Source organism: Ciona intestinalis, unplaced genomic scaffold, assembly GCF_000224145.3.
Source record: "Ciona intestinalis unplaced genomic scaffold, KH HT000034.2, whole genome shotgun sequence".
Classification (NCBI taxonomy): domain Eukaryota; kingdom Metazoa; phylum Chordata; class Ascidiacea; order Phlebobranchia; family Cionidae; genus Ciona; species Ciona intestinalis.
Window position 1 is genome coordinate 290597 of NW_004190356.2, and position 12254 is coordinate 302850.

Sequence of the window (12254 nt, forward strand, 5' to 3'; positions counted from 1 at the left end):
GCCATTGAGTACATTGATATATAAATATCAAGTATTAGTTGTATTACACTGTTATAGTTTAAAAAATGTATAGTATAGTCAATTTGTTTCTCAATCTTTCATATCCTACCACCCTCGTGCAGAAATACTCAACACATTTTGTCACCTTTGCACATAATAATAAATCAACCTAATCATGTCTAGCTAAATTGTCTTATGTATGGTACAGGTTATTACATGTTATAAAATATTATTATTTTAAAAGAAAGCAATGATAAAAAAACAATAAATTGTCTTTTCTGTGTGGGAGTTGCTACTACTAATTTGAATTTAACTGTAGAATCATTCAGTACTACAGAGGGTAAATGGGACATTAATAAACAATAAAATTGTAAAAAAAGGTTAAACCAAACTGAACTGCAGAAATTATCTGAATGTATCGTTTCTTACATTGACATAATGCAAACACTGAATGTCTTAAAATAGTAGATGGTGATGACTAATGTACTCTACATCTACTCTTTACAGTTTTAAATTATTACTTTTTATTATTAAAATAATGGAAAGTTTTTAAAAATAAAAGGCCACAATGCTTTTAAATAGCAAAATGTTTCGTAAAAACAGCAAAATATGCAGTGCGAACTGCATAAACAAAAACTTTTAAACTTACCAAACCTGGGCTGAAATATCCTGGTATGTAAAAGTCAAACATTGCAACCATACACCAAAATGCTTCCTGCAAAATATTTTGAAATAAGACAATTTGAAAGGTTTCCAAATTAAGAACTAGGCCACACTTTTTAACTTTTTTTTTAAAGATTTTAATTTGTTTTAGCTACATTCTTACTGTTCCCAGCTCACAGGTTACGAACATTAACAATTACCCAAGCTTGGTGCATTTTACAAAACTTGGATTTAGCACTATCAATTCCGGCATGTAGTTGGACAAAGTTGTGCGGGCTGCACAAAAGCTGCACACTGCTCATTTCCCACGGTTTGTCCCAACCTGGATTATCATATGACTGATTCATTAAGATGTTACTTACCTCTGCAGGCATATGCATGAGTAACACTGCTGCAATTGGTGCTTGTGCTTGACAGTATCCATCTTTAGGATTGTACACAGCATATGCGTACAATATGTTGTATAAATCCTGCTGCCCAGTTCCGTGCTTCTTCGCAAACATTTCATGGAAGGGAAACTGCCGATGAAGATCTTTTTCGATATCCTCGACCGCGTTCGATGCTGCTTCAGTCTTTAGCAGCTCCTATGGTGAAGGTTTTATTTGTAATAGCAACTAGCAACTTTGAACTAGCTTTAGACTTACTGTTTCATGTCAAAATTTACAATACCAGAGATGAGAACCCACCATAGGTATCTTAAATATTGAATAAACTTTACACATAATTGTCAAACAAGTTTCCTAGTTTAACAAAATTACATTTATATATTTGTGTTACTTTTAGTAAATAACAGTGAAAACAAGCTGTGATTCACTGGTGGTAAGACTCAGCACCAATCGTAATTACGAGATTTTAGAAAACAAATCTCCTTGTGTTTTTATTAAATGTTTATGTTTGTTGCAAAGAGCTAATGCTTTAAAATATGAACAATATTTTGATAATTTTTCTGTACGATTCTGATTTGCATTCTGTTTTGTTTCTGCATGATTGTGTTTTACAGTCATTATGGTATGTATGAACTATAAACATACATAAGGAAAGGCAGACATTTCAAAACATTGATCAAGAATGTACTATATGCATCAGTGCATGAAACAATCATAAAGCACCCTAAGTTTTACATATTTTACAATTCTATAGAACAGAATGCAAATGATCTGACAAGGTACAGGTTATGTAAGTATCATGGTAGTATAAGGTCAGCAGTTTTAATGTACAAATAATAAAAATCTGTTTAGAACTGTTTTAGGGTGCATTTCTCCCTACTTTCTCTCTCAAAATATAATTATACAACAACAGCATAAAATTGTTGGCAGAGTGTGGTCTCACTTTAAAACAAGAACTTTAGCTGTGTTTGCAGCTGCTCTGTATGTGACAACTGGCAAGTGCGGCATGAGGCAAGGCGATTAAAATAATCATTTAAATTGAAACAATGAACTATCAGTAACAGCCATGAATTAAAAGTTATTCGCAATAACAATGTGTGTCAATGTGTGTATTAGTTTTTATATACAAGGCTCCTGCACTTACTTGCCCCTAGATGTTTTTTTATATTTATAAATGGTATGATTTTCAATTATTCAAACATTCTATTTCAATTAAGCTACAACCACATTAAAAATGATAAAACTATAACAAAATAACAGAACCAGTCGCAATTGCTTATTATTCTTCCATAATGGCTAGGTCTCAACCCCTAAAATATATAGATATTATATTACCACTAGTCCACTACCATCTACCATTTTATGGTCTTTTAGAATACAACTAAGCAGTCGCAATAAAGTTAGTTGTTATCTGTGAAATGAAACTATAAAACTGAGTGGTTTTATATACCTACCAATGGTTCACAACTTTTTTCTCTACATAACCCCCTATTCATAGGATTAGGAACCATTTTTAGTTTTTATATGATATGACTTTGTTAGATTATGCTTTTACATACTACATACCAAACCAATTCTAAAATCTGATGCACATAAACTAAAATTTGCATGTATATAATGTAAAAATCGAAGGACAATTACAATATTAGGTCTATGGCATGATTTGAGAAGTTGAGTACACAATAGAATACAGCTTTGGTATAAGACAACTGATACTACTTTTATAAAAAAGAAAGAAGCTGACAATTTAAAAAAAAGCTAATATTTGTTTGGATTATGGGGTTCATTGACAGCAAAAAAAAGTAAATAATTGATATAAATGTAGATTTGTTGTATCGGCTATTAAAGAATTAGCAAAAGCCTTGTCGTGGTTTGACAATGAACAGACTTCTGTCCTGTGGGGTGGGGAATTAGGTATCAGTTGGGAAACCATGGTATTAGGAATTTTCTACTTATATATATTTTAATAGAATGTGTAATGAACCACACACCTCATATTTTCCAACATTTTGTCTTTGTAGTAAATTGCTTCCACACAATAACTGCCATGCTCTGCCACGGAGTGAAGATGGAATTCCTTTTCTGCATCTTTGTTTAACCTGAAAAACACGAAATATAAACATGTTATCAGTACTCCAAATACCATACCAGCTACTGCCATGTAAGATTCATTCTGAACCAACAGTTCCCAAACTTTTCTGAAAAATTTGGCTGATGGACCCTTTGCAACTATTTTGATATTTCGAGGCCCAATAAAAATTAAAGAATGCAATTGGAAAAATGTAAAAACCACAACAATGTGTGATTTGTATTATCACATTATAATCATTTTTCTACATTGCAGATCCTCTAGACTGCCATACGGAGCCCAGTTTGGAAACCACTGTTCTAAACGCTTATTCTGTAGTCTTTTGAAGCTATTAAAGCATAGATAGTAATTATAATATTTTGCTTTCCATTCCTACTATGCTGTGGTGAAATAAAAACAGAAGCTAATTGTCACTTAAAAGAAAAATAGCTTTCATTTTAAACAGTGATTATTTTACCAGTAAAATATAAATTCCTAAATCAAACAAAAAATTGGCAAAAAAATTTCTAAGCGGTTTTCTAAACTTTTTATTATGAGAAGGCCTTTTGTGATTAACATTAAACGCATAACAAATTAGGAATGCAGGTATTTGCTATATTTTGAATTAGCTCACTTTACAAACTTAGTATATGAACTGCCAGAGCAAACTTGCTAAGTGGTTCATCATCTACTTTACACTGTGACATCATGAAAACCGTTATTTGAATATTATTGAAATACCTTGGAAAACTTTTTGGCCATCCACAAATCCCAATTATCAAGCATTGTCAACCATTTTATTTCTCGTTTCCGAATCTTATTTACTGGAATATCTTCGGAACTATGGAACAAAAGAATAAAGATTATGTAATAAGTACAAAATATTGTGTTCTGATGCAGTTTACTAATTTACAAGAAGACCAAGACAAAGAAGAGGTCAAAAGACTTGAATATTACTAGATCACAATATTACAACCATAGGCATCAATTCCTGGAGTGGGAGGGGTGGAGTTTCGATCAAAACAAATATCTAAATCAACTTACTCCGGATTTGTATATTGTGTGCCTCCAGTAAACCCATATTTATCAATTTCTTGCATTTGTTTTGAAGTTCCAGATGTTTCCTCGACATGATTGCCGTTGATTATCGGATCTTGTGCATTATCTGATTGTTCCATTGTTTACATCACAATGCGAGGATATAACTTAGAAAATGACTGCAGTTATCCCCAAATTAAATACAGCACTGAGATACAACAGCGGTTGGCTACATGTTATAATGTAATAATTCATACATCAGTAACTCATACAATCTTTATCATCTGTCAAGAACATAATTGTGAAAAAGCCATAAGAAAATTTAGACCTAGTAAAGAATCCTCCGGTAGGTTACAGATTGGTCTATATTTCTTTAAAAGGACTGATGGTATTTTGTAAATTACAAATAAATTAAACTACCATTGCCAGCAACAAAGTATCACTATCCGCCACTATGTAGAATACAGAATATACAGCTGAAGAAGTTAATATACACAGAGAAGGTTTAGCTTTCAACAACTTTACCCTATAAGCTTCTAAACCTAAAAAACTTGGCGGTACTAGTAAAAAATCTCCCCCCCCCCACACCTTATTCGCTAACCACCAACCTCTAACTTCTAACTCCTAACCCAGTAACCTAACCATCAATCCCTAAATAGCAACCTCTAACACTTTCCACCAGCCCTTCTGCTATGTACCGGAGGATTTTTTACTAGTGCCCACTTGGCACATGACAGGAAAGACAAGTTGTTTTATCAACACATCCTGGGTTTTGGGTGTATCACGAATGTTGAGCAAATCAATAAAAGAACTGCAAGGTAATATCAAATGTAAATTTGGTGTCCGCTAGATGTCACTATTGTGCAGACGCAGCGTAGTTTAAAAATTTAAACGGTAAAAAAATGGTAAAACTGTAAAAATAGAAGTTTATCTGTTAACTTAAGTTATATATTTTTTGAACTATCGTAAGCATTTAAAAGGGGACCGACTGGGAAGGCTTCATCTTTTTATAATTTTATTTGAAATCCCGATACATGTTCAGTGCTCTGGTTCTGTAAAGCTTTGTGATACCATTCCGAGTACACGAACCCAGAGCCATCAAAATACCTACGACTCCGCACAAACTATGGTCCAAACACAAAAAAATATTTCATAAACTGTTACCACCCCTATAAAATTGTAACATTAAATGACAAGTTACATTTAGTGGAAACCTGAGTGCGTATATAAACATGTGCCCGTATATAAACATACTGGTAGAAACAACTTTGTCAATGATCCAAAATCGATTATTCCATAGTCATAGTGCCTCAAAGCATAGGTTACTGAACAGTATTCTATGCCTCAAAGCTTAATCATATGAATCGTCAAATGTAAACTACACGTTTGAACATAGATATCATATACATAATACGTACAGCTCAGAGCCATAGAAATACCGTTTATACGACAGCTCAGAGCCATAGAAAGGTGTTTATACGACTCTGGTACAGCTCATTCCGTATGACGTAGAAAATCAGCGGGATTTCGTTACTGAATTAACTTCGTAGTAAAACAGGGTACCTAGATAGATAGTATAACATCTGTTTTACGTTGTAAAGGATAACACGTAAAACTAGATTCGACCGTCTATGACTGTTTATAATGTATGTTAATATTATTTTTGTGTAAATATATCAAAATGTCCAACTAATGTATGAAACGAATGTACCAGGTATTCGTAAAGAACTTGTATATACACACTGCGTGTTAATAGGAAAAAAGCATTGCAAGATTTTGAGGTTGAGTGGACCAATATAAGTAACAAACAATGAGTCAATCGAATGGACTTTTTGAAAAAGCTCTTACTAGGAAGGCGTCATGGCCAGACAAAGAGGAATTATTGGATGTAGTGTACTGGAGTCGTCAAATCATTGCTTTAATCATAGGAATTTTGTGGGGAATTTTCCCTTTTGTTGGAATTTTGGCCATCTTGCTTTACTTTGCAATTACAACGCTCACAATGAATTTCTATGTAACTGAGTTTCAGAAACAGGACATTGAAGAATATGGCGGTTTTTTTGAAGTCGCAAAAGAAGGTTTTATGACAGCATTTGCTAGTTTTTTAGTCTCTTGGATTATAGTCTATTCTTCAGTGCATGGGTCATGACCAAAATTTGTATATAGAACTCATATGCAATGGCTGCAGTTGTTAAACAAATTCTATTCAAGCCTTGCTTCATGCAACTACATTATGTAAATTTTGATGTGACATTTTAACCAAACTGGTGGTTCAAATAATACTACAAAAATTTGTTTGATATTTGAAAAGTGTAATTCATTCAAAAGAGTGTTTAAAGTTTTAGAAATCTACAATCAAAATAATTGTAATTTATTTAATATATCTATTGAAATTTGCAACAGATATGTATGTATTGAAATGGTATTCGTTGAGTTTCAAATAAGTTTAATTTGGTGTTCGTGGTTACTATTTCCAATAACGATTTTATATAAATTATACAATTATTCATATTACGTCTACTATACTACTTGAAGGTACAGTTTACATTTTGTGTAATTGTTCAATGGTGATATTCTATTAGTCGATACCTTGTACAATCACTTACCAAAGCAAAAATAAATGGTTTGAATGTAATGGTTTGACAGCAGAACTGTTACTGGATCGATGATTGTACTGATTTGAAAGGAGTTATTGCCAATGGGCTCTAAGAAAGAAAAAAAAGATGTGAGAGAAGTTGTTCATAAAGTGAAAAAGGCAAAACATGAAAAGAAATCTGAAGACTCAAATAAGAGATCATACTTTTCCAGTACAAGTAAAAAAAGAAAGAAAAGATACTCTTCTTCTAGTTGTTCAACTGATTCAGAGCGAAAAGTAAAGAAGAAAAAGAGAAAGAGGACAACTTCAGAAGATACATCATCCTCAGAAGACAGGACACAGAAAACTTTAAAAAGAAAAAAGGCCAAACATAAAAAGAAAACTAAAAAAAAGAAGATGAAGAAAGAAAAAACTATTAAAACAACAGATGAAAACAGTCCCAAAAACATAAAATCCCTTAAGAAAAACAAAGAGGAAACAGGTTAGCCTGGTTCAAAGCAATCTCTGAGAAAATTGTGTGGTTTCATTATCATATTTTATTGCAGATCCTGATCCAAGAGCCCTGGCAATGCGTCCAATGACGCAGGAGGAATGGGAGAAACGACAGAGCGTAATGCGTCACGTATATGACGCAGAAACCGGACGCACGCGGCTCGTCAAAGGAGATGGTGAAATTATGGAAGAAATAGTCTCTCGAGAGCGCCACCTGGCGATTAACAAACAAGCGACTATTGGTGACGGAAATTCATTCCAAGCGAAGCTTGGGCTTAATAAGCGATGAAGTTGATAGTCAACTCAATAGTTTCTGGTCACATTTAAATTGTTCCATGCTCTTTTTCGGAATTACTTAAAATACATTCGGAGTATTTAATCGTTCTAATCTGGAGAACAACGACTGTTGCTTCATTGACTTATCGTGGACCGCGCTGTTTTACAAGAACAAACATTAAATGCTTCAACTTTTAAGTGCTTTGCTTTAAATATAAACAGGTTCATACAAGTTAGATTAGTGGGGCAATTTTCTATGTACTACAAAATGCGAGCTAGCGAATTCCGCTTAGGAGACTTTGTCTTGCTGACTTGACTCGATCGTTTTTTAGATCCTTGCCAATTTTTCCCCTTAGGAATGACTTCAGCAGGCCTTGACAATCTGTCCAAACGTTCCGCGAGTTCGGGGTAATGCTTCTCCAGGTTCAATAAAAGGGATTCGTATTTATGAGGTTCAGTATCTACGTTGGTGGACCCTGTATAGAGAATCCAAGAATAATTCCTTTATTTAAAAACTGTCATAAATAACAAAAAATTTCACGGCAAACTGATTTCCGTTGACTTACTTATAACCTTGATTAGAACATATTTCCGCCTTCCTTCCAGATACTGACTCGCGTACTCTGTCAAATTTTCTTTGTCGGAAATATTAGATACATTCCCAGCTTCGTCGACCAAGTCCAGGATTGCTAAAAGCATTTAAATATACAGCGGATTACGTGAGACTGTATAGCTTCAATGGAAGTGAACTTACCTTCGTCGCCGCATCTGCACTTTTCGCGTATACATTCTAGTAAAAGCAAACTTTTGCAATGTGGGTTAAAAAGTTCTTCTTTATTTTCTTTATGAACAGAAAGAATTAAAATTAAGTTTAATTTAATTCACACAAATTCACAAACCTCCATATCTCACAGTGATGAAAAGTTGGGTTGACATGATTATGTGATTTTCGTACAAACATAAAAATACAAAATCCTTTCGGTGCAATATACGCTACAAATATTAGAAAATTAGAAACTTGAAGTAATACAACAGTAGATTTCGAATCTAGTCAAATACATAAGGTATTAGACTTCCGTGTTAAAATTTAGTCCCCAATCGTTAGTAAATTACCAAATTAAAAATCAATCAAGCGTAAAGCGTGATTATGACGTAATCATGCATTTTTTGTGTCTGTAAATACGTCAAATATCTGATATGTAATTTAATTATTATACAATCCTTGCTTAAATGCTAGTGGATAATGTCGCACACGTCTTTTGCTTACTGCTCTGACCACAATAGCGTCCTTGAACCTAAAACGTTTCAAAAGTGTAGCAACCAACTAGAAAACGACAGTAAACGGATTACTGTGCACAATTAGTTAAAAAGGCGCGCCGATTGGCATACGAATAACTTGACAGATTTCAACTGACATCAGTTATCCCTTGAGAAAGTTCCTTCTGATATTTCTGTCGGACGAAACGTATTAAAGTAATACGTGATACACGCGACCGCCTGGCTTGAATAAACCGTATCATAACACCACATAAAGGTCTGCCTCAATGGAAACGACTGACACTTTGACACCAAAGGCTTTCCTCAATTATAACCTAAGTACACAAACGTGCAAATATCCATTATTGGCGGCTATTACCAATATTATCCCCCTACTGTAATCACATCGGTAAAATGTTAATGAAATGAAGGTCTACTTTTAAACCACGACACTCTTAATTTAAGCTTAAAATATATTTCTTCCTTATTATCCATTTATAGTAGGGTGGGGGGAAGATGGGACACCTTTACCACATAATTTCCAAACATCCTGATCGTGTTTTGAACGATTAACAACGGTCTATGGGAGTCGTAAGGATACGGTTTTATAATTCTGTGAGTTTTTTTTTGTTTACTACCAAATGGGGCGAGAAAATAGAATGGAAACGTGTCCCATCTTCCCCTCCCTACTATATCATAGTATGCTACGTACTTAAAACAAGCAACAATTTTATAATTAAACTTAGTTAGTCGCATTTATGCTAGAGTGTCTGACTTGTACAAATTGTGAATGGTTAGATTACACCTCCCGCTTTGCTGAATGAATGTAGTAGCTTAAGTTACAACGTAATTGGCCCCCGATCAAATTCCAACACGATAAAAGAAAGATAGGCAACCGCAACGAAGTCTATACGATACAATATATAACCAGAATAGGCATGTGAGTCAAATATACATCTCTTTCGACACATTTTATGTATTTTCTGCATAAACGATGGCTTACATTAGCGTAAATAAAAATAATAACAAATCTATATGGTTTATAGTACAGTGGGGCAAGGCGGGACACTCAGGCACATATTTCCACCTGCTTTTAGACTCGAGGTGTATGATGGGATACCTTTTTATTTTATTTTCATCTCCAATTTGGTAGTAAACAAAGAAAATTTAGGAATTATAAAACCATATATCCCCACGACTCCCAGAGACCTTTAACTGTTTAATAGACGATCATGATATTTGGATGCTATGTGACACAGGTGTCCCGTCTTCCCCCGCTCTACTATATGATATGATTATACTTTTTTTTCTTCCAGCGTGGCGGGGACAGTCGTGATGATAATACAGGTGTTTTGTTTGATACCTCATGCTCGCATGTATAAGCAAGTAAAGAAACTGTTAAGAAAACATTAGTATGTCGATTTAAATTATTTGTTTATTAGGTAATTTTCTAATCGTACAACCGTAAACTAAACACCGGTTACAGAAAACAGGTTTCGTATATATGTGATTAACAAAGTTTATAAAATTAATACGTTGACCAAAATCAAAACGATTGTGGCACTGAACAGCAAAAACTGGAGCGTGGCATAACAGAATTAAAATTCGGTGTCGCGTGAAATAAGGTCACCTGAAACGAACAAGGCACACGTAGATCAGAGTTTCAATAACAAATCCGCCCCTTGAAGGATAATGGAAACAAATGGAAAGTTTTCGCAACAAAAGGCGGGAGCTCTTTATTCGCGCTTATGTGAATGTTGAAGTGTTTGTTTCGAGTCATGATTTCAGTGTTGCCAAAATAAAAATGTTGTAATCGTTTTTGGAAAAATAGTTGTATTTACCTAAATTTGGAAAACATACCTTGTTTCTTTTGATTAAGATGACTTTTTGCTTTTCGTCTGGAAACACTGGCATGGTGTGTCCAAAAGAATTCGTTTCGATGGTTGTGTTCGTAGTTTTTGAGTGTAAGCGAAAGTACGTGGTAAGGTTAACGATGCAGTCAACTATAAACTACGATCAACTTAAAGTTGTTAATAGTACAGCGGAAGACAGGATCGAATCACGACATGAAAATTTCATGAAAACTTTCACCAGCGTTTTTGTGAAGCCCGAGCCTGTGAAGCCGGGAATGCCAACCAAACCAACGATAGCGTTTGAACTGGGCCATGCTGGTTTGAATCGACCCAAATCCAGATATGCGGCGGTAAGAGGCAAAATCACACGAAAAACGGAGGACCCACCTACTGTGTACGATGATCCAAGAGTACATGATGTTAGACTTCATATATCAAAGCATAAAAAAGGTTTGCAAACTGAAACAGCTCCGGACGATCTGGTATTGGCAAAAGATCGGAATATTGGGTGTCTGAGAATGCTGATGAAGAAGTTGCCTTTTGAGAGAACACGCAAGGAACACAAAAGGGTGTATCGTCTACTACGCGAGCTGTGGCCTTCTGAACTTGCTTGCTTGCTCGAAGATAGTGGTGACAGTCACCCAGTGCTCCGCGAACTCGCAACAGTGGCAGCTTTGGATAGTTACGGAGAAGCGGGACTGACAGTGTTCGGAAACACTGGCCTACATATGATTCTTCGTGGATCTGTAAGACCGCAAACTCTTCCATATATTCGTGCAGGGTTGTCTACTGAAGATGACGCTGAAGTATTTCCTTCCCCCACCCCTTTGCTTCGGAGAAAAATGGGGAAACTGCAACATGGCGATTGGTTCGGGACCCTTGAAAAGGTCGAAGGTCGAGAGGTCAACACAAAGGTCATGACCTCCGTCACCTTAGAACCGTGCCAATTTTTAAAGATCGCAATAGCGGATTACAAGCGCATTTTGGAACGAATAAAGGAGCGAATTCAAGCCGAAAAGACAACCGTTGTTCAAGCGAGCGACTTATATAGAAATTGGCCCGGATTATCACTTCGAAAACTGGCCGCACTGGTTGAATGGCAAACCATACCTGGAAACACTGTTGTTATACCAGAAGGAGAAATCGCTCCCTTCATATTTTTCCTCAAAAAGGGTAAATGCGACGTCTTCAAGCAAGTGGAGGCAATCAAGACTCTTCCGAACGGTAGAAGAAAAAAGCTCTTCCGGAGCGTGAGGATGGGATCGTTAAGGGAGGGAGACTCGATCGGAGAGGACAGTTTGTTGGAAAAGAAACCTTTGTCTTGTTCCATCGTGTCTTGCGAAGATTTGGAAGTTGGTGTTATTACATTGGAAAGACTTGAGTTGTTGGACCCCACCACACGTTCCTTGCTTTCTCAAAGCTCTCGGCCAAAGTTTGATGACGTCACTGATGACATCATTCAAGAGAACTTCGTTCAGCAGGAAATGAAAGACGATTGGGCAGAGTTGAAACGTAACGTGTTACTTCGAACTATTAACTACTGTGGTATTCGACCCGGTTACGGAAAATGGGCGAAATAAAAATATAAATTCTTGGTTTTTTTTAGTTTGTATAAAAAAAAAACA

At 35.3% G+C, this 12254-nt stretch overlaps 4 protein-coding genes across 4 annotated transcripts in view; 2 read left to right on the plus strand and 2 right to left on the minus strand.

Annotated features, from left to right (window-relative positions):
• The window catches only part of LOC100177627 (TBC1 domain family member 10A), an 11752-nt gene extending 7290 nt beyond the window's left edge, over positions 1 to 4462 (minus strand). The window contains exons 1-5 of the mRNA XM_004226943.4: positions 4162 to 4462; positions 3859 to 3958; positions 3041 to 3148; positions 1026 to 1247; positions 650 to 715 (exon numbers count right to left, since the gene is read on the minus strand). Of these exons, the coding sequence (XP_004226991.2) occupies positions 650 to 715; positions 1026 to 1247; positions 3041 to 3148; positions 3859 to 3958; positions 4162 to 4295 (630 nt within the window). The 5' untranslated portion in view covers positions 4296 to 4462. The remainder of the gene's footprint in view (positions 1 to 649; positions 716 to 1025; positions 1248 to 3040; positions 3149 to 3858; positions 3959 to 4161) is intronic.
• Positions 4463 to 5850: 1388 nt separating this feature from the next.
• LOC100185249 (ADP-ribosylation factor-like protein 6-interacting protein 4) lies at positions 5851 to 7717 on the plus strand. The gene is made up of 2 exons (XM_002120812.5): positions 5851 to 7232; positions 7297 to 7717. Exons 1-2 carry the CDS (start codon positions 6854 to 6856, stop codon positions 7530 to 7532), a joined length of 615 nt encoding a protein of 204 aa, XP_002120848.1. The 5' UTR covers positions 5851 to 6853; the 3' UTR covers positions 7533 to 7717.
• On the minus strand, positions 7703 to 9095 carry LOC100182888 (uncharacterized protein C22orf15-like). The gene is made up of 4 exons (XM_002120522.4): positions 8419 to 9095; positions 8274 to 8360; positions 8086 to 8208; positions 7703 to 7995 (listed from the first exon to the last, which is right to left on the minus strand). Exons 1-4 carry the CDS (start codon positions 8453 to 8455, stop codon positions 7781 to 7783), a joined length of 462 nt encoding a protein of 153 aa, XP_002120558.1. The 5' UTR covers positions 8456 to 9095; the 3' UTR covers positions 7703 to 7780.
• Positions 9096 to 10190: 1095 nt separating this feature from the next.
• LOC100185203 (cyclic nucleotide-binding domain-containing protein 1-like) lies at positions 10191 to 12227 on the plus strand. The gene has a single exon (XM_002119993.4). The coding sequence runs from the start codon at positions 10656 to 10658 to the stop codon at positions 12207 to 12209; it is 1554 nt and encodes a 517-aa protein (XP_002120029.3). The 5' UTR covers positions 10191 to 10655; the 3' UTR covers positions 12210 to 12227.
• Positions 12228 to 12254: the final 27 nt, after the last annotated feature.

Excerpts from the sequence above, each read along its gene's own strand:
- LOC100182888 (XM_002120522.4), bottom strand. The coding sequence starts at position 8,455 with ATGTCAACCCAACTTTTCATCACTGTGAGATATGGAG. Across the intron at positions 8,361-8,418 it reads CATCACTGTGAGATATGGAG|AAAATAAAGAAGAACTTTTT; the intron begins GTTTGTGAATTT and ends CTGTTCATAAAG. Across the intron at positions 7,996-8,085 it reads TGTTCTAATCAAGGTTATAA|GGTCCACCAACGTAGATACT; the intron begins GTAAGTCAACGG and ends TTCTCTATACAG.
- LOC100185249 (XM_002120812.5), top strand. The coding sequence starts at position 6,854 with ATGGGCTCTAAGAAAGAAAAAAAAGATGTGAGAGAAGTTGTTCATAAA. Across the intron at positions 7,233-7,296 it reads GAAAAACAAAGAGGAAACAG|ATCCTGATCCAAGAGCCCTG; the intron begins GTTAGCCTGGTT and ends ATTTTATTGCAG.
- LOC100185203 (XM_002119993.4), top strand. The coding sequence starts at position 10,656 with ATGACTTTTTGCTTTTCGTCTGGAAACACTGGCATGGTGTGTCCAAAA.